Source organism: Pleurodeles waltl, chromosome 2_1, assembly GCF_031143425.1.
Source record: "Pleurodeles waltl isolate 20211129_DDA chromosome 2_1, aPleWal1.hap1.20221129, whole genome shotgun sequence".
Classification (NCBI taxonomy): domain Eukaryota; kingdom Metazoa; phylum Chordata; class Amphibia; order Caudata; family Salamandridae; genus Pleurodeles; species Pleurodeles waltl.
Window position 1 is genome coordinate 110833062 of NC_090438.1, and position 22950 is coordinate 110856011.

A 22950-nucleotide genomic window follows, 5' to 3' on the forward strand; every position below is an offset into this window, starting at 1 on the left:
ACTAACCACCTGCATTAAATGGCTGTTCAGCTAAAATTAACAGTCTGCCAGAATTAATGTCCAGTAGTATTACAATTAATACATTACCACTGGCAAAATAGCCTGCAGGACTACTTCCATGCATTTGACAGATATATAACCTTTGGTGGAAAATGCAGAAGGGTACAATTTCCCCAAGAGAAAAAATGTACTTCAATTTCAGGGGAGTGCAGTATTTTTCCTGCTGGAGACTGCTCACATTAATGCATTTACTAGTGATCCTAATGCATTTAACGATGCAGTAACTTCAGCCCCCACCGGAAAACAAGCATGTGCATTTTCCTACTTGACAGTATTTCTTTCTGTAATGTCTGGCACTTACCACCAACTGTTATTACCATCATCATTTCCATAATGTGTTCCTATGTCTGCACTGTTAAATCACATGTATTTGAATGGTCAGGTGGCATTTAATTTAATTTGAGGCACAATTTTGTCTCCTATACACCTCTGTGATATATGCATGCCTACTTGTAGCTTCAAGACTGGCCCCTCAACCGTTCCTACACTGGGAATAGGTCAACTACACAATCTACTAAAGATGCCTGCTATTCCTAACTAGCTACCAATAGGACAAGGACTAGATGGTCTTTGAAGTGACAGCAACGCCCTCTACAATTGCCAATTTAATATAAAAATACATTTCAAGATAACGTTGCACATCCTAGGCAGAAACTCACCATCATACTGGAAAAGGAATACCAAAATTGCTCATTTTCCTCCACTCTGTTTGCAAAATACCAATCAGCCATGAACAATCTACATACCTGTATGGGTACCCATGGTACTTCGACCTGAAGACAGACAGCAGCCAGCTGAAGAATAGTACAACCAAGCCTATGCCAGCCATGCACATTACTAAAGGAATGGAAATAAGAAAAGCAGGTCAGTTACAAGCCATCAATGAAATCAACAAGACAAGGAATGCTAGGTTTAACAAAGGTGAGTACAGACCTTACAAGCATAACAGCCTGTACTCTACTTTGTGAGATTTCGCTTACAAAGTATTGCTAAATAGATGTTAAATCTAGCCAAACTTAAGCAGGGAGGATTCATAACCATCTAAAAGGCTGGGTTGCCTTGTCATTTGTCCACAAACGAAAATGAATGTCTGCTTGGTTCTTGAGTTATATCCCCCAGGAAAAGAAATAACCTAAAAACCACCAGTCAATAATCCAGTCTGAAAGGTCATCAGTTGTGACATCCTGATAACATATTCATGAGCTCTTTGATTTTATCCCCAAGAAGGACACTTCAGTTAAGAGATTTGCATACAAGCCTACTATAAACACATTCACATGTACTCTAAGGAAGAATTAGCTTCATGCATGTGAAATGTTAATTTACTTATAAACTGGAAAAAAAAATGTATATCATGAAGATTTAAAAAATCCCTCATGTAGTCGGACAAGTCTCCAACATCAACGGAAACAGAATATTAAAAAAGTGACCTGATTTAGGTGACAATAATCCAGAAAAAACTGTACACACATATACACTCCCAATATTTGATAACACAAAAATTCAATTTTTGAAAAAGATACTAAAATTTCTCGTTTAGAACATAGAAAATGGCACTCAATGCTACACCATCAACCCAAAAAATGAGGCAGTTTCCCACCCTAGAGAGAGAGAGACGGCTTAATTTGTATCAACGTGTTACATCGCTGAATTTTTCACGATGATTTGCCCATAAGCTTCTCATTTATGCAATCTACCCAATGTATGAGAACTTTCTGTGCATTGCATTACAGATGACTAGATGTTGATTAGACAACTGCCAAAGTACTCAAGAGGAGCGACTATTGTGAGACTTCAAATGAAAAGCTTGAGAAAGACATTGAAAATCGAAACCATCCTGCAGTTCATTTCCTTGTACCAACTATACACCCTCTCTTAATTAACCTAGTAAATGAATCCCACTTTATGTCTTCTTTATTACTTTCCTGAAATTGATGTTCTATCTTTTGGCATCCGGTTGCTTTGGAATCCCCCCAAAAAAGGCATTAGTTCCAATAAGATTGAAATTCTGATTTTCAGAAACAAGACCTCCCCATAAGACGCCACCTGGTGGCCGTCAGAGCTAGGACCAACCCCTACCAACTATGTAAGAAACCTGGGGATCATCCTAGATGACAAACTCTCCATAACGGCACAGGTCAATGTAGTGAGCACCTCTGCTTCCACATCTTATGCATGCTATGCAAGATATTCAAGTGGATGCAACAAAACACGAGACAGACTGTCACACAAGCATTCATCACAAGCAAGCTCGACTACGGCAACACACTTTATGCCGGAATACCCAAGGAGCTCCTACAAAGACTTGAGACCATCCAGAAGGCCGCTGCTAGAATCATAATGGCCTCCCATGCTGCACCCACATCGCACTGCACCTTAAGGAGATCCACTGGCTCCCCAATTATAAACGCAGCCAATTCAAACTCCTTACTCACACATACAAAGCCCTACACAACATTGGACCAACATAGTTTGACAGCCTTATTCACTTTCACCAGCCGACCAGACACCAATGCTCAATCTCACTATCACTCGCACACACACATCTCCGCTATCACAAAACAGGACAGGAAGTCACTCGTTCACATAAATGTCACCCAAAACATGGAACAACGTTCCTCAGCGCATCAGGGCCTCCTCCTTAATTCTTGAGTTCTGCAAGAAGCTGAAGACCCAGCTCTTCGAATAGCTCCACAGGAGACCACACGCCAACACACCTGCTGAAGTGCCATGATACTCTCATGGGTGATTAGTGCGCTCTACAAACAGACGTAAGATAATATAACATACTGGAATGTGAGCTATAGATTTCGGATGTGAGAGACTTTTTGTGCATTACTCCTATGCTCAGCATTTTACAAATTATCTCATCCAAGCAAGTTTAGAATTTCAACAAACACATCCAATCTGGAAATTGAAATATTTTTGCTGTAAAAGGAGGCACCGATTTGACTTCAGATCTTACACATCTCTTTGACCTCACCAGGTGGGGGGTTCAAGACTTCATTACCTAATACTGATTTTAAAGTCTAACTCTTCCCCTTGGATTGAGAAGAAGACACTTTGAAATTACAGAAGTTCCCTTTCATTGGCATGTTCACTGACCAAGAAAATACACATTTGTTTTAAATAATGGGAATGGCAAGCTCAAAATCCATTCCCTAGTGCTCCCCAGCACAGACATAATACTACAATCTGTACTTTTGCAGTTTTGCATAATTCATCTTATCCTAACCTCAACGTGAGGGAGGATACGATAGTTCATTCATAAACAGCTTTGAAAGCCTCATAAAAGGATTCACTGTGTTAAAATCCCGGACAGTGCTCTAATTGACAACTGAACTAAGTTAAAATTGCTACTGGTTCTAGTGACAGTCTCGGACCTTCACTGCATACTTGTGTTATTTATCAAGGTTAACCAAAATTGAGTGGACTTGGACCCTGAGGGCAGCAAAGCTAAAGAGACTGGCAATACATGCTACCCATGTGTGGTCACATCAGTCACGCAAGGATGTCAAAAGTAGTACAAGAGGCACATCTATAATGAATCACTATATTTCTGAGGTGTGAACAAGGTATTGGGAAGGTTTCAGAGTAGAAAGAGAGAGTAAACAGGTGGGATTCGAGATGAACAAAGTATGAGATGCAGGGGCAGTTGACATAAATGCCTCCGTGTGTAGAGGGACAAAGCACCTTTGCTAATCTGATCCTTCTGGTTACACGCATCTTACCTTGCCAGAAAAACGCTGTGTTGTGTGCATGGAAGGTGAGGGATTTGGATCTTGCTGATCTGGGAATCTTGTCTCTTTAATCAAATGTCAACATATCTGACAATAGGACTTTACTCACAAATACTCAAAACAACTTCATATACTTAAAAAAGCTGGTGGATGTAGTTACCTGTTCTAGAATGTGGGGGACAAGGCACTGTGACCAAGGTCAACCCCGTTGACTAGCAAATCTATTTAGAAAGGTGGGAACCAGCAGATAATCATTTTCTGAAGCTAAATGAAAGATGGTGGACATAGAATAAATAATGGAGTTCTAGATGAAACATATGAAATGTATATATGTATGCTCAAAGTAAAGCCAATAGAGTGCCGGGACTCACCAACAAGCAACTCTATGCTTTATTAAATTTCAACACAGAAGATTTATTTTAGAACATACCCACTTCACTACTCTGCTGAGAACTTAAAGTATGAAGAAATTACACTTTGTTTATTATTTCTAAATTATAGGGGAAAACATTGAGCTTAGCCTCATCACCTGGCGATGCCATTTACAGGCATACCTTTTTGCACATTTAAAATAGGGGGATGAAGAGACTCATTTTGACAATTTGAGATTAAAATCGAAAAAGACATTATTACAATCACCAGTTTGTGGAAACGATACATTATCAAAGTAGATTATACATAAGAAAAAAAGAATAACTGAAAGACATTTGAAAAGGTCTGCATTTAAATAGGACACAACATGAAAAACAGTGCTCAGCACTAAGGTGAAGCCCCACTCTTAGAAGTCAGAGGTTTCTTTAAGACGGGTACTCACTTTTTCGTTTTCCAACATCCATGTCAGAAGTGGCAGCTTCATGAAGAAGAACCATTCCCAACGTAACTCCACCATCTGAGGAAGCTGGTTAAGACTTAACTGAAACAAAGTAAGTGCCCATTGCAACTCAATCAACACAGGTTAGTTCTGTGCATTACTCCAAAAGATGAAGATCTGATTGCATCAAGTAACTGAACTCGGTTTCTCAGTCTAATCACAGAATTTCTTTAGATTTACCTAATTTATTTATAGTTCTATCTCATCATTTTCATTATCACCAGTTTCATCAGCCTTTTTCTGCAAGGCACTCAACTAATACAAAATGGACATTAAAGCCTTAGAAGTGACATTCCAAGGGAAGGTGAGGCTATGTCAGCAAGGTTGTGATCGGGTTCCTGAATAGGATCATGGTGGTCAATTTATGTAATGCTACAGATTGGGGATGCAAATGCTTCTCATCCTGCACAGCTAAGAATCCTCCACCTGCTCCCTTTCTATTTGTTGTAGGCATCTCTAGAAGTAGCATGCCCTCTGAAGACAAATTAAAAATGGGTTTACACACATTCAATATGTTATGAGAACACAGTGTGAAATGGAGAGCCATAATCTTAAATCCAGCATTCACAGGCTGACTCAAGGGTGTTTAACTACCACTCAGATTAAATACAGTGACTCCCAGTAGTAGTATTCATCACATTTTCTGTGTAGCTTTCAAGCATACTAATTTAACTTAACCACTTTATTTGAAAGACAAACCAATCACCGCAGAGAGCCCCAGATCCAACCGAAACAAGCAGGTCTTTCCTTGGAAATTGCAAAAGCCTACAAACAAAAACACAAGTGTAAGCTTTCTAATGCCCCATGTTCTAGATATGGAAAAGGCTTGTAACAATTATCAGGCTGAACTACAATCATTCAGTGAAACCTCAAAAAACACATCCTTTTCTTTTGAGTCATGCAATTGCTCTTCAGCCTATAAAACTCTTCCCTTCACGAGCATCCCTCTCCAATGTTCTCCCTTTTTTGTTACTTGCCAAGTCCTAGCTACCCTGGGGTCTACTGAATGCTACACATACATTTTAAATAAAATAGCAAAGATATTTGGAATTCAAAAATGCCATACGTTCTCATTACATTGCCACTGTTGTCCATTACCACTTTTTTTGCTTTGTTGACAGGTATTGGTAGGACACCAAACTGAGTGGACGACAGCGAATCATAGGACCCCACTACCTTGATTTCAATCTTTGAGGGATTCATCATTAAGTAATTGAGACTCTTTCAATTTAAAAGTTCAGCACTTCACTGTGTAAGACAGTAACATTTCCAACAGAGGTTTGACACCATCAGAAGAGTTAGAACACTTGACTAGTGACAACATATGTACACAACATCAAACCTTTACATTTCCCAGTTAATACTCAAATTGTATTCCCTCCAATTACTTTGGCAGTACCTTTACTGTGCCTGCATTTACGGAGATACACTACCACATCAAAGGCATCAGGAAAATAAACTTGTAATTCAGAGTTAGGGTTATTAGTAACAAATTGATATTACGTAATTTTGTTTATTCTAAGAGATACACTTAATATAACTGCAAATGAAAATAATTTCAATAAAATTAAAGGTTAGCAATAGCATGATGTTTTTAGTTTAAATAGATTTACTTTGAAATGAACTAATCACTTTTTACAGTTGTTTGGTGTGAGCCTTAGTATTAAAACTGTAAATTGTAGGAAATCAAATTAAAAATAGAGTTGTGTTTAGCATTAGAATAATGGTTATAATTACTGTCATGTAATTTCATTGAACAGTTATATGTATGTATGTACTATTTACACAGTGCAAAGCTAAATACGGACCTCTGTACAGGGCCAAACAGACAAACGAAAACAAACAGAAATAATTTCCTGAGTGAGGGGGAATTAAATTCTGTGGGCAAAAGGGACTGTCTATGGTGTTGAGGTGTAGTGTTCTCTGGAATGTTGTTTCTTCAGCTCTTACTACCAAGAAGCTGTGTTGGGATGGTCCTGATGAAAACTGAGGTGTTCCTCCAGGTCCTAAATTCATAGATGGAGAAGGAGTTTTTCCGATAATTGTAAAACTTTTAAAACTTTATTATCTCTACTCTGGCAGTGTTGGTAAGCTTTTCAGTTCGACATGCATTTCTGATTGGCGGGATAGCTTAGTAGACAACCCAGCTTGTCTTGAATATAGAGTGATAAGGGGAGCCAATGGAGTTTTATTAATGTGAGCATGATGGGGTTTAATTTCTTCAGGCCCTTGATGAGGTGTGATGCAGTATTTAGGATGTGTTTCAGGCAGGTGGGCGGGTGTTGGGTCTGCGAGGGTAAGTAGAAGGGCTTTGCCATCATCCAGATATGTAAGTGTGTTGGATGGCAGTCCTGATGTCACTTTGCGGTGGCAACTATTTAACGTTCTTTAGTAATGGATGTCTTGGTGAAGTGTGCCTCGAGTGCAAGGTCGGTATGGATGGTGAATAAATGATATTTGGATTGGATGATAAAATTATCCTAGGTTCAGGTCACTGAACCACTTCTGATTAGCTGTTTGCTGTTGGTGGTGAACAGCAACAATTTGCCCTTGGTGAGTTTGAGATTCAAGTAGGAGCTGTACCCACAGGCCAAAACCCAAGTACTGTTGTGCGTCATTAGTTTTTTTTTCAAATTACATTTCTGTTATCTGTAAGCATAGTGCTGGAGGGTACCATATAAAAGTTAAAGACGATGGGGGGCAGGATGGATGACTGGCAGACTCCACAGGTGGGGTGGGCAGTATCTGTGATCTGGAAGCCACTTTGTGGACACATTGATTTTGGTTGGACATGCAGGAGGAGAACCAGCACAGCACATTACCCAAGAATAGTTTAGGGTAAGAATTAAATAAATCCATATGTTTTCATTAGATTTAATTTCAAACAAATGCATATATGTTGAATTACAGGGCTTGAGTTAGCATTAGGATTCAAATATGTTATGTTTTAATGTAATTAATTAGATGAACATATTGGGTTTGGATTAGAGTTATTACTTGTGTAATATACTAAAAATATTTTAATTTCACGTAGGCAAGGTGTTAGGGTTGATTTGGAATAATTAAACTGATATTTTTATGAATAAAAAGGGAATTTAATTCAGTTCAAGGTTAAAGTAACAGTTAATAACATTTAAAAATAATTAAATAAAGTAAAATTCAAAATGTATTAGCATGCTGGTACAGTCTGGGTGGCAAATTGAAGCTAGAATTAAGCAAAATAAATTAAAGTGAAGCATTTTTAATGTTACAGATTGGTGAGCTAAGTAAATGCAGGCTTGTAGGAAGTTGGCTCTGTATGCACTATTTCAAAGTAAGAAATGGGATGCGCAGAGTCCAGGGTTCCCCTTAGAGGTAAGATAGTGGCAAAAAGAGATAATTCTAATGCTCTATTTTGTGGTAGTGTGGTCGAGCAGTAGGTTTATCAGAGGGTAGTGTTAAGCATTTGTTGTACATACACAGGCAATAAATGGGGAACACACACTCAAAGACAATTCCAGGCCAATAGGTTTTTATATAGAAAAATATCTTTTCTTAGTTTATTTTAAGAACCACAGGTTCAAGATTTACAAACAATACTTTAAATGAAAGGTATTTCACTTAGGAACTTTAGGAACTTTGAATTAGCAAAATAGCATATACAGTTTTCACACAAATGGCAATAAGCTATTTTAAAACTAGACACTGCAATTTTCAACAGTTCCTGGGGGAGGTAAGTGTTTGTTAGTTTTGCAGGTAAGTAAACCACCTACAGGGTTCAAAGTTGGGTCCAAGGTAGCCCACCGTTGGGGGTTCAGAGCAACCCCAAAGTTACCACACCAGCAGCTCAGGGCCAGTCAGGTGCAGAGGTCAAAGTGGTGCCCAAAACACATGGGCTTCAATGGAGAAGGGGGTGCCCCGGTTCCAGTCTGCCAGCAGGTAAGTACCCGTGACTTCGGAGGGCAGACCAGGGGGGTTTTGTAGGGCACCGGGGGTGAAGGGGGAGCACAAGTCAGCACAAAAAGTACACCCTCAGCGGCACGGGGGCGGCCGGGTGCAGAGTGCAAACAGGCGTAGGGTTTGCAATAGGTTTCAATGGGAGACCCAGGGGTCTCTTCAGCGAAACAGGCAGGCAAGGGGGTCTCCTCGGGGAAGCCACCACCTGGGCAAGGGAGAGGGCCACCTGGGGGTCGCTTCTGCACTGGAGGTCGGATCCTTCAGGTCCTGGGGGCTGCGGGTGCAGTGTCTTTACCAGGCGTCGGGTTCTTTGAAGCAGGCAGTCGCGGTCAGGGGGAGCCTCTGGATTCCCTCTGCAGGCGTTGCTGCGGGGGGCTCAGGGGGATCAACTCTGGCTACTCACAGGGTCGTAGTCGCCGGGGAGTCCTCCCTGTAGTGTTGTTTCTCCACAAGTCGAGCCGGGGGCGTCGGGTGCAGAGTGCAAAGTCTCACGCTTCCGGCAGGAAACGTGTGTTATTTAAAAGTTGCTTCTTTGTTGCAAAGATGTTTCTTCTTTGGAGCAGAGCCGCTGTCCTCAGGAGTTCTTGGTCCTTTTAGATGCAGGGTAGTCCTCTGAGGCTTCAGAGGTCGCTGGACCCTGTGGAACGCGTCGCTGTTGCAGTTTTTCTTGAAGTGGGGAGACAGGCCGGTAGAGCTGGTGCCAAAGCAGTTGTTGTCTCCGTCTTCTCTGCAGGGCTTTCAGGTCAGCAGTCCTTCTTCATCTTAGGTTGCAGGAATCTATCTTGCTAGGTTCTGGGAGCCCCTAAATACTCAATTTAGGGGGCTGTTTAGGTCTGGGGGGTTAGTAGCCAATGGCTACTAGCCCTGAGGGTGGCTACACCCTCTTTCTGCCTCCTCCCTGAGGGGAGGGGGGCACATCCCTAATCCTACTGGGGGAATCCTCCATCTGCAAGATGGAGGATTTCTAAAAGTTAGTCGCCTCAGCCCAGGACACCTTAGGGGCTGTCCTGACTGGCCAGTGACTCCTCCTTGTTTTTCTCATTATCTCCTCCGGCCTTGCCGCCAAAAGTGGGGCGGTGGCCGGAGGGGGCGGGCAACTCCACTAGCTGGAGTGCCCTGGGGTGCTGTAACAAAGGGGGTGAGCCTTTGAGGCTCACCGCCAGGTGTTACAGTTCCTGCAGGGGGAGGTGAGAAGCACCTACACCCAGTACAGGCTTTGTTACTAGCCACAGAGTGACAAAGGCACTCTCCCCATGTGGCCAGCAGCATGTCTGGTGTGTGGCAGGCTGCTAAAACTAGTCAGCCCACACTGGAAGTCGGGTATGGTTTCAGGGGGCATCTCTAAGATGCCCTCTGGGGTGTAGTTTACAATAAAATGTACACTGGCATCAGTGTCCATTTATTGTGCTGAGAAGTTTGATACCAAACTTCCCAGTTTTCAGTGTAGCCATTATGGTGCTGTGGAGTTCGTGTATGACAGACTCTCAGACCATATACTCTTATGGCTACCCTGCACTTACAATGTCTAAGGTTTTGCTTAGACACTGTAGGGGCATAGTGCTCATGCACCTATGCCCTCACCTATGGTATAGTGCACCCTGCCTTAGGGCTGTAAGGCCTGCTAGAGGGGTGACTTATCTATGCCATAGGCAGTGTGAGGTTGGCATGGCACCCTGAGGGGGGTGCCATGTCGACTTAGTCATTTTCTCCCCACCAGCACACACAAGCTGGCATGCCAGGGTGTGCCAATTGTGGAAACAAAGGTACAGGTTAGGGAAAGAACTCTGGTGCTGGGGCCTGGTTAGCAGGCCTCAGCACACTTTCAAATCATAACTTGGCATCAGCAAAGGCAAAAAGTCAGGGGGTAACCATGCCAAGGAGGCATTTCCTTACAAGGCTCAAGTAAATGCGGGGAAGCAAAATTTGAAATAATGCCATACAACTATAAAGACATAAGAAAGTGCAAGCAAAGGCCATCATTGCAGGTGCAGGACTCCACAGGATATTTCCCCCAGAGGGGCTGAAACCTTTTTAGCACCGCCACCTGTGTTATGTCCAACAGGAAAGGACCACCATATTCTATCACCAAGTTTTGTGACTCTCGTGGGGCTTTTTTTCCAGGAGAGTGGCACATTCAATAGTTGTAAAGCTATTGAATATGTTAAGCAAGCTCTGTGCCCCTGCCCATTTCAACCTCCAGTCTCAAGCCATCTAAAACCTCTTTTAGATTTGAAAACCTGTAGGTGGGGGACAACCTGGACAGAATGAAGCAGAATGTGACCATTTTATGCAACATATCAGGATATGAAAGCATCTAAATAAGTCTGTATTTGTCAAATAAGTGTAAGCAGCCTTATATTATTTTTAACAGGCTGCCAAGATCAGCTTTCTATTAGACAGGTATTTGTATACTATATGACTGTGAAAGATTAATGCATTTTTTAACAATATTAGCCACGTTTGGCAGCAGGCAAATAAATTGAAAGAGGTACACCAAGAAGAAATGGTTTGAAAATACTGATATCCTGCTATTTTAGCGCAAATAAATCAACCGTTCTGAGACAACTAGAATTCAATAATGAAACATGGAGGATGAAGACAGAGAAGGGTGATCTAACTAGAGGTTATTTGAGCCCCAGCCTTTTAAAAGTGAAGAATGCAGCTATGCATTACACAGTCCTTGAAGAGGAGTAGGCTATTAATTAACACACTCACTACTACAAATTTTATCAGGCATTTGAAAGACTTCCTGCTGAGCTGCTGATGTCTCCCCAGATCTAATGAACACAGCCAATGCACTGCGGTAATGGCTAACTTGAGTACCATTTGTACCTGTCTAGAATAAGGAATTGTTTAAAATGGTATAAATGTAAGACTGCTTATGATTCTTTTCTCTAAAAGGAAAGCAGGAGAGTAATAGCCCCTCTTGAATCAGGGGATGGGGCAAATAATACGAGAAGCTTGTAGTACATGAACTGGTGAAGAAACTACATGTGCACACAGAGTGAGGAGCTTGGAACACATGGACAAAGTGCACAGGTCACACTGTCATGGTATACATCAATCTACAAAGCCCTCAATCAATTACTTCTCATGTGTTTTTAAACTTAAGAGTGAAAAGACACACTGCCACAGAATGTGTTTGAATCTTTTTACTAGATACTTGAAAGATATACCGGTGGTTTGTAAGACACTAAATAAATATACATGCAAGCAAAAGGTTCATATCAGGTGGTTGTCAGTATATCTCTCCCCGATTTAGGGTGGCATGAATCCCTTTTGATAATCCCTTTAAGTAGGTGGGATAGACCATAATCCCTGAACCCAGATCCATAATCCAGAACACATCTTAAAAATGTGGTCTCCAACTTCTGGAAAACCATTTAGATTTCCAGTCACAATATGAAACTAGTACATACAAGATATATTCATGGCCCACATGGTCATTTAAGCACTTGATGAATGCCAGTGAGTAAGGGGCCAGGACACCTGCTGTTTCATATATCCAAATGAACCCCTTCTCCACTTCCATCCTCCCCCCCCACCCCCTCTTAGCCATTCTTGCCGCAGACTGTTAACTGCTCTCCTACTGTCCTGCCTGCTCTTCAGTGAACCAATACTATGCCCGCTTTGTTTCCTGTGTGCTGTATGCTATTCCGCACTATTAACCAGAGCCATGGGTGGTTCCCCGCCCCCTTGCTTGCAACTTGTTACAAGGAAGAATTCTGCATCTTATGGCAATGCATCACCCTTATCGAATGATACAAAAAAAGTGCGTGCTGGAACCCTTCATTACCTATGGTCAGACTCTACATGCAACCCCCTTTCAGACACTTTAAAAATATGAAACAACTGTGCATCCATAGACACTGGTCACGTTTGGGTCGTATGCTATAAATAATGGCCACTCTGAAATGTTCATCTCAAAACAAATTATCTCACATAACCCCTGAACAGTAAAGAATACTCCGAGATGTGCACTTGAATAGCAGAGGTGGATCCACAGTAAGGGGCACACATTACTCTACAATAGGGAAACACAAATTCAGAAGCAGAAGAGGAACTGGGTGGCACAAATGTTGTCTCCTGACTGGTTTGCCAAGAAACGTTCTGAAAATTAATTCTGCTCCTCTAGTACATAAATGTTTGAGTGGATATATTTCATGGTATTTCCTTGCCCCAGCTGCATTAAGGACCCAGCAGGACAACTTTATGTCAGTCTCCTCAAATCTCCTCACAAGGCTCAAGTGGAAGGTAAGACGCATAGACAAGCACATATACACACACTGCGGCCCAGCCATTAGACAACAACAAGGGCATCCAAGGAATTAAAAATGCTACAAAAAATAGCATTTGGGCACTCCAAAGAAAATGTATACCCACAATGACTTGATGACTCTAAAAAGTTATTGGGGAAGGGTTGGAGCGCAGAAGATTACGTATAGTTTGTGCAGTCTGGCATGCTTGTGTAACCATAAAGGATACTGAACAGTAACACAATGTGTGTTTCAGCCACAAACTGAGCTTGGCTACTTCCATGTATATAGTTCTGAAAAACAAAGACATTTCAAGAAATTAATTGGGGTAGGTCAGCTGAAACAAATAGCCTGACAATAAGTACAGGAATGAACAAACAGTGACAACAATTCAAGAGGAATGCCAGTATCTTTAACCCACAAACAGCGTCTTATTGGTGTGTAATGATGATTTTATTAAGGAGTATAAGAATATCTGTATACTCTCTGGCCCTCATATATAGAAGAGCATCAATGAACTGAAAGTTACAAGGGCTAAGACAAGAGTTGCTCACACTGTTTAGAAGTAATAATACTAAAGCAGCAAAACAGAAACATAATCTCATCACTTTCAGAGAAAAAGAGCCAGAAAAATACCTGGAAGAATACAAAGTTCTTCAGAGAATATCTGAGAGTTGAAATGTTTAAAAGGCGGATTACTGAGGTATTATCAAAGGTAGTGCACACTTCAAACTTTCATAGCAAAATATACTTTTTCAGACTTAATATTGCTTAGTAGAGCACTATCAATGGTCATTTGGCGACATAAGTGTGCTGCACATGCATCAACATAAAGCGTACCTTCAGTATTCTAATGTGAAAAGGCGAAAAACAAACATTGTATTCGATATCTTTAGGAATGAACATTAACTTTAAAATTTATCTCAATAGATGACCATTAGCTTAAATCCTTAGCTCCAATCCAAAGATGTTTAAAATCTTTCTTTCAGTGGAAATAATGGAAATGGTGTGCATTTTTATAAGCAACTATAAGACTGAAATCAAACAATCTTACATAGGAGGGGTGGCTAAAGACTTTGGTAAGCCTGTCAGAAAGAAAGTTCTATATAAAATATGTTTGTCTTTGAAAAACTGTGAGGGTCATCCCATCACTTTTAAGTGTTATTCAATAATATTTACGATACAACGTGGTTGAGTATGTTCTTGTACTTGTAATTTGTTGTCATGTTCTCATTTTCTTGTGATAAATGTTGAAAAATAGTAATATTAGATTTTAAAAATGCACACAAGTCGATATGAAAAGCAAAATTTACATTGAGGCCGATTCACTAAATTTTCCCTAATTTACAACATTAGGACTGGATATGAATTTTAGAATCAATGTTAAAACCTTCTTTTCACATTGTAATATACTCACCATAATGACAGCTGCTCACCTCTCAAATGTTTTATCTGTAGTGAGATTTCATGACATTTCATATTGTGCCCCATCTTTTGTGGTGCAGATGCATCAGCCAACACATTCTGGCGATGCCATTTGAGGCAATGCAACATTAATGGTCCAGTGACTCCGGACAAAGGTAGACATCACTTTCTCAAACTATAGGACATATCCAAGAAGCTCCTAAATCCATAAAGTCTCCCACTGGAAATACTGTGATCTTTCATCAAGTCACAAGTAGTGCAGAGAGGAAACGTGATGGTTTTCCAATTACAGATATTAGATTTATGAAACCTCCAGAAACACCTCTAGTGTCACTAACAGTTTCAAATAAATCTGGGAAAATTGTTTCATGCAAGAGACTCCTTTTTCTTCATCATTGGCTACAGATCAGCCACATCACTTTGGACACCGTATTCCTGAGCTGTCCTTGGTTACTATGACTGTGTCCTATGAGATCCAATACAGCAATTTCTAGTTCTTCCTGGATTCCAAACACATAACTATGACATCAAGAGAGGAAAATCACTTTAGATCAAGCAATGACCTCTGCCAAAGACTTGAATCGAGCTGTAAGCTCCTAGGTACTGCCGAGGTGTCTTAATTCAACTGGTGTGACTCAGCCTCAACTAATTTTCACCAAACGTTCAACAAAAAATAACAGATGCCTCTTTCTCTTGGAAAATATTACCACTGATGAGGAAATTCATAAGACGAAAACTAAATTAAAAGCTACAGTTGGTAGGCCTACATAGAAAATGTCTACAAGCAGCAGAAAAAAGTAATCTTCAGCAAGGACGATAAAGCTAAAAGCTTCAGCGACTACTGATTAACAGTTCTCTCATTCTGTCATCTGCTCAGCACCCTGGAGGGAGCATATGTAATCACTTTTACGTTTTTTGAGTGTAACAAAAGACAAATGGTTGCTTCATATTGTACAGAATAGTGATAAGATTAGATAGTCAAGTAAGTTCCCACCCAACATTTCACTTGGGATATTATGGTTCTTCATTGAACAAGCTGATGCAGGACGTAAGTCTTTCGACGCAGAAAAGGGTTATATAAAGCAACTAAGAGGATGTACTCCAGTACTTTAAGGCAAAAATACCTGAAGCAATGGTTTCGACCACATTAGCTTACAAAACTGCAAACAACTGGATATGAAACTAACAATTCAGGCTGGGAGTGATACACCAAATGTAACTTATTTACAATAATAGGATTTGATGTGTACAATAAACTCTTAAGACATTTATATGCATATTCAAATCATTAAGAAGTACAGGAAGCTCCTTAGCTTCAAAATAAGCATGCACTATCAGTACAGAAGCATGCTTTTCACCTGCTCTGGGCCCCGCATCCCTAAACAAGTTCATGGAAGTGGTGTCAGCTTTTCCAAGGCATCAGATTTTTTTTTCTAGGCATACGTGGGTTACAGGGTGACTACGGCACACTCTTGTCAGAAGGTAATTCAAGTTTACCAAAAAAGGGCCTGAAATCCTCCAAATAAACCTAACACCAGTCAGAATAGTCCAATACTTGGAGGCACTTCTGGATTCAATACTAGTGAAACCATATCAGTTGAAAGACAGACTCTTCTGTACAGTGAAAATGTCTTCAACTTCAGAAATCCCTCACACAATAACCAGACAGATTTCCTCTTTTTATGCAAATCTTTGCATTCATTTATCTTCATAGTACCACATTCTTGACAGCACCGCACTCAGGTCAGAATCCCCAGGAGACCAGAGGTGCCAGAAAAGACAATGAACATGACACAGATTGAGCCTATCTACAGTAAGTCTTTGAGTTTCCATTGCATGTGCAGGAAGAAAACATTTTCAAGGCACCATCTCCCAAAACTATCTTCCTCACAAACAACTGTAATGGATGGCAACTGACAGCATAAGGAAAATGGGTGGCCAGAGAAAAATTAACATATGAATGTGCTAGAACGACTCGCCTAGCTCTAAAGTAAATCTGTCCTTCCTAATAATATAGGGCTTCGTTTTGACAGAGGCGACAATATCACAACAATGTATTACCTCTTCAAGCAGAGCGGAACAAAATCAAGGATGCTTTTGTGAGTGCCTCTCAAAATGTGGCACTGGAATCTGTTTTGAGCTCTTCATCCGTTACCGTAGCAGGAATCCATTGGGGGACCATGAAAGAATGCTGAATAATGGACGGGGCTCTTCCAAAATGGGGCCCCCACACCATGACCATTATCCCACCACAAATAGCAGAATTAAAATATTTCCCTTCCAGGCTATCAGAGTCCAAGCTCCTAATGAATGCTCTTTTGATACACAGCTTAGAAACGTATCTGTTGCTATTCACCACACTTCATTTCCCTCTTCTGTATGAGGCAATAATTTATAACACAAAAGGAGTCCAAACTGCTCCCGATTGGCCAGGTCAATGGTGGTATCCAGACGTTCTCCTGACTGGAGAATCATACAGGAGGTTTCTGCCCATGCTCTATCTCGTACCCAGTTTGTCAGGCAAGGTCAGTCACCAGAGATTTCCACCACTGTCCTTGAAGGTTTGGCTGTAGAATACCTGCAGTATGACTATCAGCAGCTTCCTTCCAATTGCCTGAAAATCCTAAAGGATGCTAAGTCTTTTTCCGCAAGAATATTGTATAACGTCAAGATGAATCAGGTCTGTATTGGGTGCATGGAGAAGCAACTGACTCAGAGACCACATTACCATTTAATTAGCTAAATCTGGCTATCCGTTCATGAAAGAACCTACAATAACCCCTTTAGGTAACTAAGGGCCAGATATAGAGTTTGGCAAAGGGGTTACTCTGTCACAACGGTGACGCGTTGTGACGGATATCCTGGCCACTAAAATCTAAATCCCATAGGATCCAATGGGGTTTAGGTTTCGGCAGATGGGATATCTGTCACTGTTGAGATGGAGTAACCCCTCTGTCAAACTCTAAATCAGGCCCCAAGTCTCAACTCGCAACAGTTACTGATGATCTTGGAGATTTGTGATTTAATCACCTGGAGATCAGTTCACACCTCTGCAAGGCATTACTGCACCTACTTTGAGTACAAAACTGACATTATTAGTGGGTCAGGCCACTCTACCTCATTATTAAGATTAAATCCTCACCTTTTTGCCGCCTGTTCTAGTTTACACAACTACAGATTATGAGTTTGTTACTTTAGTCTAATCTTTATTACTATCAAAGCGGATTCTGTGATGGAGAAGGAAGCTATACTTATCCTTCCTCCCAGTTAAACTAAGAGCACAGTTGGAAATTGGTTCGAATGGTTTCATACTCTGACCTCAGCATCAAAATAAGCTGACTAGGATGTGCATGTTGAGGCACTCGAGCAACTAGATTCCTTAAAAGACCAACGCCAATGTTGTACCCTTCAAGGTGATGCCTGCGTGGATTATTTCATGCTCCACTGCGTCTTTTCTGGGGCAAGTTAAAGTGGCCATTCACATAGATGTGTTAATGTTGTCAATATTTGATCAAATTGGTCCTATTAAACAGAGAAACTGCGACTATTGTGTTCTTTGAAAAGGGTTCCTTTTTTAGAGTGTTCAAACATGAAAATTCTAAACACTAAAATCTGTTTGCATTTACAAAGTCAGATATTATAATGGAGAACCACGGCTATATGTAAGTAACTGCTCAGCTCCTACCTCCGATGCACAGAGAGCTTGGAGATGGCCAGTTTACCTTAGGAGAAGAGGCAGTGGTCTTAGCAATGAATATTACGTTTCCTCCTTCACTCTACCTGTGGCTCTGGAGAAAGCTGGAAGCAGTCTGGATCCCCTAGCATTCTGATTAGAGCATTTTACAGTCAGAGGAATATTATAAAAGCACTTTAGCCTACTACAGAATGATACATCTGCTGTAACATGGCTTTAAATTAGGCCAACAAAACTTGTCAATCAGTTTAGACTGGATTGCGTAGTAATATTTTATACAGCAGCAATCACACATCACTGATTAGGTTCACTAGCCACAGCTACAACTATTTAGTAGACAAAGCCTGGTCTTACCACTTGTCCATTACTGGGATTCTTGTGGGCATATGGAGGCCCTCGGATGTGATTCCACATTTGTCCAGATGTCATTGCAAGTACAAAGCACTAGAAAAACAGAAATTGAAAACAGAAAATGAAATATCATTCTGCAATGCTGCACAACCAGATTTCCATAAGTGCCATTCATCCTTGACAAGAAAGAAGCTTGCTTTATTCAGAGAATACCAACAGCATTAGAAAAATCCAATGGACGGTAACGTGCCGTTTGTAAGAATGCAACAGGCTGCCTTCCCAACAACAGATGCAGATCTCCTACTGTAGGCGATTCCTTTTTTCGACACCAGAAAGCAGAGAACAGCTTTTCTTTATTTACCAGATCAGCACAAAATGCAGGTGAAACAATAATGGGAAAGTAAAATAAATGAGTATAACTGTTTTTAATAAATGTCAAGGAGAGCAACCATTGAGACTGGCTTCTATGGGAACCAACCTAAGTGAAGAAATTGCAAAAAAATGAGTAGCTCGAAAGCTTTTCAGCAGGGATATGGCACAAATGGTTAGGGCCCAATTAGTCCTTTTGAAGAACAATTCTCTGGAGCATAAATGTTACTAGTGGGTCAACTGCAATGCCTCTCTCAGAAGAAGACAGTTCATCACAGTGGTTATCTACTAATTATGGGAGTTAGTGGCATATTCTCATTTATTTTTTATATGCTAACACCATCCAGCAGCTGAGATGGCTGAAAGAGAAACCAGATCTGCTTCACAGTTACACTTCAATAGTTGCCAGATAGTGAAAGCTGGGTGAGCGAAAGCTGGCTCTAACATAATGCCAGCAAAACTGACAAACAGAGTTTGGAACCGCCTCACTTGGCTATACTGAACAATCTATACTTTCCTTGGCCAGAAAATAATGCTAGCCAACTCAAAGAAAAGGTTCTTTTTCTTTTTTTCGGGATACTAGTAACTGGAAAATACATTAAGAATCTGACAAACAATGTGTTACGCGTTTTTCAACGTAGGAGAGTGATCAATGCAATATCGATTGAAATCCAGTCAACAGTGGAAAGCCTTAGTCAACTCACAACTTTTACGCCAACAGGCTCTAACCTCGGCTGGCCAAGGCGACCCTACAAAAGGTACAGATGGTACCATAATACTGGCCTTACTGATGATGAAAGAGTCCTAGGAGACAGAGGCCCCTTGACACATACATAGACGAACTTGAGGGCCTAGGATTCACTGACACACACTAAGGCTAATTTAGTGGCCTAGGATTCATGGACATAAACTGAGCCTCACTGACACATATGGGGGGGGGGGCTAACTTAACCGCCTGTGACCCACTGACACATACAGAGTACCTTAATGACCTAGCTTTTGCTGACATAAACGGTGACTAACTTAATGACCTAGCACTCACTTACACATACCCTAACCAACGTAAGGGTCTAGGACTCACTGCCACACACTGAGGCTCACTTAAAGGCCTAGGACTTACCGATACACAAGGGCCTGGGCCGCCCTAAGACATAATTGGGCTAACGTAGTAACCTGCAAATCAGTGACCCAAATTAAGACTAACTTAAGGTCCTGGGGCTTTGACACGTACAGAGGCTGATGTCTAAGTCTAGGCCAGTGGTTCCCAAGCTTTTGACTTCTGTAGACCTCAACTTTACTGGAACCCGGAGACCCCTAGTGAATCGTTATTGGAATCCGGGGACCCCCCCACCGAGTCATTACTGAAAGCTGAGGACCTACTCTGTTAATATTGTTTTAATTTTCTAAGCAGTCGCAGAGCCCCTTGAGGAGGCTTTGAAGACCCCCTAGGGGTCCACAGACCACAGGTTGGGGACCACTGGTCTAGGCCTCACTGCCACATACCAAAGTTAGTTAAAAGTCTAAGCCTCCCACTGACTATACTGATATTACCATACAGAAACAATGAAGGTTCTTAATTTCGTTTTGAAGGCAGAACACTTGCTGGTAAGCTTAAGACTTTGTGGGATAGAGTTCCAACGATGAACTATGAGTTGAAGCACACATACAATTCAAATGTCTATGTCACGTTTTCTAAGGCCCCCAAAGGGCTAGGGTCATGTTAATTATGAGAACAAATCAAACATTACTCTCCTTACAGGTTCCTGCTGTAGTCAATCAAAAATCCTTGCACACGAACACCTTGCTGGCTAGTTGCTTTCAGGAGCCTGTATCACAGTAGCCTACACATTAGAATAGTATCAGGTCTCCCACCCTGACAGAGTAAAGCTCCTAATTGTAAACTAATCTCATTGCTTGTTGGTGCACACTGTCTAGTTATTGCCTCAATGCAAGATTATGTTCTAGTATCCTTGTCACCTACAACAGCAGCCGATTGTCCCAATGTAGTTCAGTGCACTGAACAGTTCCCTGGTTGTGACCTTCATAGAGCATGGTCGGTAGGCCAAGGCTAAACCCAACATCACAGCTGGCCCCATACTTGGCAGGAACTTGTCTAAGGTTTTAAGAAAGAAAAAAACATTGGCTGAGATGAAGCATGGGAACAAGTTAAAAAGAACACATTCTTCAGAGATAAAATAGTACTGGATCAACTATTGTTCCAATGTTTGAGATTGTGCTGGACTATGGGTTCTACCAACAATAGATTTTCCCAATGACCTGTTGCTTGTGACTCCTGTCTGGACAGTGGGCACAGTTTTAGCCAAGCACGCAACACAATCGCAATGCACATCATCCCAAGCAACTTAACAATCATTCTAACTTAGAGATAAAGAGGGAGGAGCCTCTTAAACAGCATAAACCTCTCCTGGCTGGACTAGGCTTTAACTGTCACTGTGTTCAATATCACCCCTAAAAATGGCTGTATCTGCTATGGGCAGAGATGTGACTTGCAAGTACTGGCTGCAAAATCCACTCTGTAAAGAAGCGAAGTGAAGAAGTGTGTGTTAGACATTGATGATTAATGCTGCTATCTATCAGCCAGTTGTCCAGATACTGAAAAGCATGGATGGTTGTCTGGTGCTGATATCCTGCTGCCAATGCTAGATATTTGGTAAATAGTTGTGGACATTGAAGTGAAACTATTTTAATTGAAGTGTTAATTTATCACGAATCTGACATAGCAATGAAGCGTCGAATGGATGGGTGTGTGAAGGCAGGTGTCAGAGTTTGACAGCTGCAGCATGTTCTTCCGTGCACAGCAGTGGAAAGCCACAGTGTAGAGTGACATTTTGAAACGCTCCAATAGTAAGTAACTGTTTACCAGACTGAGGTTGATGATAGGCTGGAGCATGCCATCCTTCTTTAAGATGAGAAGGTACAGGGAGTATACCTCTTGATCCCACTGGTGCACAGGAAAAGTTACCCTTGTTGAGTAGGGCTTGCACTTCTAGTAGCAGTCTCTGATTGCATAACAGCAAGGTGGGATGTTTGTGGTGTGATGTGGAACTACAAGGATTATCTCTATTGGACAACTGGCAGGACCTACGTGTCTGAGGTTACCCCTCCCACTGTTTAATGAATAGCCTGATCCTTCACCTGACAGACAGGGGATGGTAGGCAAGTCGCTGCTTGGAGGAAGAGCCACACTTTCCTTGGCCACCTCATCCCTTTCCTCTGCCATTACCTCTGAAGCAGTTTCTGGTATAGATCATTTAAGACTGCCCTTCCGCAAGCAGCTGATGCTTCTAAAAGCCAGAACGCTGATGTGTTGCTCCATACTTATCACCCCCTCTCCGTTTGACCAAAAACTAGTCAAATCAATTTGCATTTGGAGTGCTCCCATGGCTTTAGCTGTTTTTTCCATCAGTCTCCAATTGCGAACATGTTGATGATGTGCTGATGAAATTTAAGACAAAATTTGGATTTCTCCTCCCTCCTGCACCAACTCTTCACCACATTTGTGGTATGCCTTTGGCAAATGTTTGACCAACTGCTCGATCTCTTCCACATGATACTCTTCATACCTTGAAAAGAGGCAGTCCTTTTTGGAGTAAGTTCTTCAATGGTTCCCTGTGCAAACTCTTTAAGTGGTCGAGAGATACATGACCACTGAAGTAAAGGGGCTCATCAGTCCCAGTTTGTATTGCCTTTCTTACCTAGGCCAGTCTCTACTCCGGAGAAGCCTCTAGCTAATGGCAGATTTAAAACCTGGTTTTTCTGCTAAAGGCTTCCAAAAGAAGCCATAAATAATATTCTAAGTCCATCACTCCATCATTATTAAGGTGACTTTGTTTCGATGACAGGAAACATTCCAGCATTTATAACAAGTTACAAAGCTAGATGCTGTTCATATGTTTTCTACTAAGCACTTCTGAGGACTAAGCTTCATTGCACTGCTTCTAAGCTTGTTAAGTTCAAGCGCTTTTAATTCTTCATGTTCCCCTGTACTACATGTGACAAACACTTTCCAGGCATACACAAGCCAAACAAGGCAACCACAATGTGCATGTCCTGTGCAAATGGGACATATCGAAGCCAATCTGGAAGCTCTCAACTGGCTACTAGTTGAAGACAAGATCTAAGCCCATGCTACAACTCAGCCAGAAATCTGCACTCATTAGCTGCAAACGTGACCTAGTAGCAATCTACCAAGCAGATGAAGAAGGTTGGTGTTCAAGGCTGGGTGTT

General features: G+C 41.4%; 1 protein-coding gene across 1 annotated transcript in view; it reads right to left on the reverse strand.

Annotated features, from left to right (window-relative positions):
* Positions 1-22950, reverse strand: part of MAGT1 (magnesium transporter 1) — a 101333-nt gene that overhangs the window by 21918 nt on the left and 56465 nt on the right. Inside the window, exons 6-9 of the mRNA XM_069211073.1 lie at positions 18337-18426; positions 13093-13156; positions 4615-4689; positions 807-897 (exon numbers count right to left, since the gene is read on the reverse strand). Of these exons, the coding sequence (XP_069067174.1) occupies positions 807-897; positions 4615-4689; positions 13093-13156; positions 18337-18426 (320 nt within the window). The remainder of the gene's footprint in view (positions 1-806; positions 898-4614; positions 4690-13092; positions 13157-18336; positions 18427-22950) is intronic.